The 4,306-nt window shown below is 48.9% G+C and overlaps 1 protein-coding gene across 4 annotated transcripts in view; it reads left to right on the top strand.

Annotated features, from left to right (window-relative positions):
- The window catches only part of ranbp9 (RAN binding protein 9), a 21,637-nt gene extending 18,005 nt beyond the window's left edge, over positions 1-3,632 (top strand). The window contains exons 8-14 of one of the 4 annotated variants that reach the window (XM_035670251.1): positions 410-518; positions 702-856; positions 1,254-1,407; positions 2,281-2,399; positions 2,598-2,764; positions 2,890-3,001; positions 3,241-3,632. In XM_035670251.1, coding sequence (XP_035526144.1) covers positions 410-518; positions 702-856; positions 1,254-1,407; positions 2,281-2,399; positions 2,598-2,764; positions 2,890-3,001; positions 3,241-3,371 — 947 coding nt within the window. In that variant the 3' untranslated portion in view covers positions 3,372-3,632. Of the gene's footprint in view, positions 1-409; positions 519-701; positions 857-1,253; positions 1,408-2,277; positions 2,400-2,597; positions 2,765-2,889; positions 3,002-3,240 lie in introns of all 4 variants that reach the window. The other 3 variants (XM_035670250.1, XM_035670253.1, XM_035670252.1) reach the window with 3 other exon arrangements.
- The last annotated feature ends 674 nt before the right edge of the window (positions 3,633-4,306 follow it).

Genomic DNA, 4,306 nt, shown 5'->3' on the forward strand with positions numbered 1-4,306 from the left:
TGTGTGTGTGTGTGTGTCATGCATTTGGGACACAGCTGCAGACTGACACACACACATTCTACGCTGGGTTTTGAGTTTATATTAAGAAGTAAGATTTGTGTATAGCACATTCTGTACGCAATTAGTTTGTGAAATTGGGACACGGCTTCCTTCTTTCTTCCTGTCCCATCTTTGGTGCTGAGGTTGATCACCTGTCAATCACACTCACACAGCTTTGAGAGTGTGGGTGTAAATGATCACTAAAATAGAAACCTGTGATGAAATATTGAAGCCCACATAGTTCCTGCAATGTTACTGCTGTATTTGCTTATTTCATAATTCATTAATTCATAATCTCAGTCTGGTTTTGGTGCCGGGAAACATGGTATGAGTATCGCCGGTTGTAAACGCGTTTGCTGTTGGTTTGCAGAGATCCAGAAGCTGGTGTTGTCAGGTAGAATGGGCGAGGCCATCGAGACCACCCAGCAGCTCTACCCCAACCTCCTGGAGAGGAACCCAGACCTTCTCTTCATGCTCAAGTAAGACCAAACCTTTTCATGTGGTTCAGTCTGTGTTTTTATTCCTGTCCTCCTGTTCTCTTCTGCTCTTTGCTTCCTCTCTGTGTACTCTTCCGTTCCATCTTTGCTTCATTGTGTCTGTATTTATTTCCTGTGCTTCCCTTCCTTCCTGTTTCCTTCCCCTCCCTCCCCTGCCTTCCTCAGGGTGAGACAGTTCATAGAGATGGTGAATGGGACGGACAGCGAGGTGAGGTGTCTCGGAGGTCGCAGCCCAAAGTCTCAGGACAGTTACCCCGGCTCCCCCCGGCCCTTCAGCAGCCCCAGCCACAAAGCCAGCAGCTCCCAGCCCTACCTCCCAGGTACGGTCCAGCTGTGCTCTGCGAATATTCACATCTGCTGATTTAGAACAAGCCTGAGTGTAAATACTGCCCCACTTTACATCCAGTAGTCGTAACCGTTTTATAGCCTGCTGTCTGTCCTGCAGTGTGTTGACATATTAACAAACAGACTGACATCTTGCTTTTTATTGCCTGAAACACTGAACAGCATCTGGATCGACAGCTGTGTACGCATTCACTCATTAGATGTTGTAGCACCATTTAATTAAATGCAAATACCAAATTAATTAATTAATCAGAAGCTTCAACCTGCCCTCATGTTCAGTTCAAGTTGACTCATCAGTATTTGCAAAGATTAGGTGAGTCATCTGTTAATGGTTAAAAAAATGTCCATCTTTCACCCCGCTGCTGTTTTTAGGGTTTGACAGCAACTGCTGTAATGGTGTGACGTCTAATAAGAGCCACAGCTCCTCCCCTCACAGTCACAAGCCCTGCCCCCCAGGCTCTGGCTCCACCCTCCCAGCGTCTGACATCAGCCTCAACGGGAGCCGCAGCCAACAGCCCCTAACCAGGTACCGAGAGAAACCGCAAGAACACCAACAGCATTTAATTTCTCAGCTCTTAATGTCTTGGTTTAAAGAGTTAATGTTACTTGTATGAAGTTTTTCAGTCTCTTTCAGGCAGATCTGCATTGATCATGCTGTAGCAACTCCAAAACAAAACCAACCTGGAACCAATACTGATTTGCCTTCATTTTATTTTTGCCAGTGTGGATGTAAAATGGGAATTCATAATGGTCTTTAAATAAACCTGTTTAAAACCTGCAGAAACCCTGAACTTGATTCCACTTTAACTTAACAAGCTTGAATCCACATATCTGAATAAAAACAGTGTAAATTCAGGAAGCGTTTTACTGCTGCTCCTCGTTGCCTTTAACAAAGTGTGAGATTAAAGAGCGACTGAACTGCAGCTGAACCTCCAGTTTAACATCTCAACCTGGTCAGTACACTGTGACATCATTGTTGGGTGTGGTTACAGGTGACGGATCACACTGTTGACCTTCAGCAATGCTGGTTTTAACTCCTCCTACACAACCCTCAGCTGGATGCTACCCAGTGTGCATCATTGAGCTGCAATTATTATCTAGTTCATTAGATTCAGGAAATTGGCATTATCCTGACACGATATCAGATGAATCAGAGGTACATCAAGTAAATCAGCATAGAAATGAACCTTGTTTATTGCACACTGTTTGTCATTTTAGAAATGTTATCAGCTGTTCTCAGGAATTGAAAAATGAGGTTCTGACCTCCAACGTGTTTCACATGAGATCGTTCTCAGCGTTTTAATCTTCAGCGATGTTCCACCGACACTCACTGAGGAGGAATTCCTGTCCCACATACCGACTGTTTCTCTCTCCTTTTCTTCCCGTCTTCCCTCAGTAGCGATGTGGATATGGAAGTTGACCACTTCACCAACGGAGTGACAGAATCGTCCTCCAATGGTTTCCTCAACGGCAGCTCCAAACACACCACCGAGCCCGACGACTGTGACGCAGACATGGGTGAGTAGAGTGGAGGTGTTAGTGACAGGCTGTGTATTCTAGCAGAAAAAGACTATTGTCACTATTCTTTCTGTATTAATGTCCTCTTTTGAGAACTTCTACTGTTGCTGTCCAGCTAAATGCCCGAGCTGTAAATGAACCATCACATTCCACCTACATTAAATTTACCTACAAACCTACATTTTGCATGCCAAACTGGCCGTGGCTCCTCAGAGGTGGAGTCGGCTCAGTCCAAGCGGCAGCTGTGCGGCGGGAGCCAGGCGGCCATCGAGAGGATGATCCATTTCGGCAGGGAGCTCCAGAGCATGAGCGAACACCTCCGCCGCGAGTGTGGCAAGAACTCGGCCAACAAGAAGATGCTCAAGGTAACGCAGGAATCCCCGAGCTCGCCTGATCCATGCTGCGTAAACGTAATCACTTTATAGCCACGGTCCCTCGGTGTTAACTTGTGGTGTGATCAGTATCTGCTGCCGTGTGTCTCCTGCTGCAGGATGCATTCAGCCTGCTGGCCTACTCAGACCCCTGGAACAGCCCAGTCGGCTACCAGCTGGACGCCATTCAGAGAGAGCCCGTCTGCTCCACTCTCAACAGTGCAATACTAGGTAGGTCAACTGTCCACGCTGTCTGGATTAAACCCTCAACTCTACTCTCCACCCTCTGAATCTTTGGAGCAGTTGTCATTTGTTACTCCTCTGAACTGCACGTTTTCTGCAGTTATGTTTGCTATGTTTGTTGTGGTTGAAAGCTCTGGATCTTCAGATACTGCCCAACAATCCACAATCCCTCCTGTTTGCACTCCTCTGACACCGTTGCTCCTCCTCTCTCTCCTTTTTCTCTCCAGAGACTCACAACCTGCCCAAGCAGCCCCCCCTGGCCCAGGCCGTGGGTCAGGCCGCCCAGTGCCTCGCCATCATGGCACGAACTGGCAGCGGCTCCTGCGCCTTCGCCTCTGTGGACGATTACCTGCACTAGCCCTGTGCACACACACACACACGCACACACGCACTCTCTGAGGACCTGTCCAGAAACGGCTCCTTCCACCTCCTCCATCAGTGTAGTCCTTTTAGCTGGGGAGACGCTCCTCTGCACGATAACAAGTAGTAGAAAGTTAACCACCACACTCGCTTCTTCTTCTGCTTTTACCAATCGGCACGAACTCCACCGAGGGTCAGGAGTCGTTTCTGGGCAGATCTTTAGATTGCTGACACACACCGCATACATATAAAACACACACACACGCTCACCTCCTCCCTCTCCATCGTAAATATGAAATTAAGGCCTCCACCTTGGTTGGCCACGCAAAGCCCCGCCTCCAGCCCTCGGCGGCTGCGTCTGCATCATTCTGACTGACAGCGGGGACGCCAGCCAAGAGTAGCCCACTTGAAAAATACTCGGAGAGCCGTGTGGACTCGCTGCAGACACCCAGCCCCCGAATATACCCGGGGGTATGAAACCGGGGCGGACAGACTGACGAAACCCCCCCGGTTGAATATAAATGGAGGAAAAAAACAACAACAAAAAAGAAAAAAGACGAGTGAGCGCCATGGCCGACCACCCTTTAACGTGGTCCCCGTAAACCAGGCAAACGCACACACACACACACACGCACACGCAAACACAGAGGCAGGCTGATGCTGAAAAACAGGATCCTAAAGTCCAACTCCACCGAGGCTTGCCGAGTGCGACAACTCCGGCCCACGCGAGGCTCCATTAGGAACGGACTACAACCCCTCCCGCTCCCCCGTTCACCCCCCTGCACCGACTCCCACCCCCTCCACTCACTTCAGGACATCGGCGGAGATTTGTGAGACGCATGTGGACTCGGGGAAGCCAGAGAGGATCGACAGTCTCGACTCAACGTTCCCTGTTTTTAATCTTTACGTTTTTTTGTTTTTCATGGGCGAAGT

This window comes from Morone saxatilis, unplaced genomic scaffold, assembly GCF_004916995.1.
Source record: "Morone saxatilis isolate NCDOM2014 unplaced genomic scaffold, NCSU_SB_2.0 Contig23, whole genome shotgun sequence".
Taxonomy (NCBI): Eukaryota; Metazoa; Chordata; class Actinopteri; family Moronidae; genus Morone; species Morone saxatilis.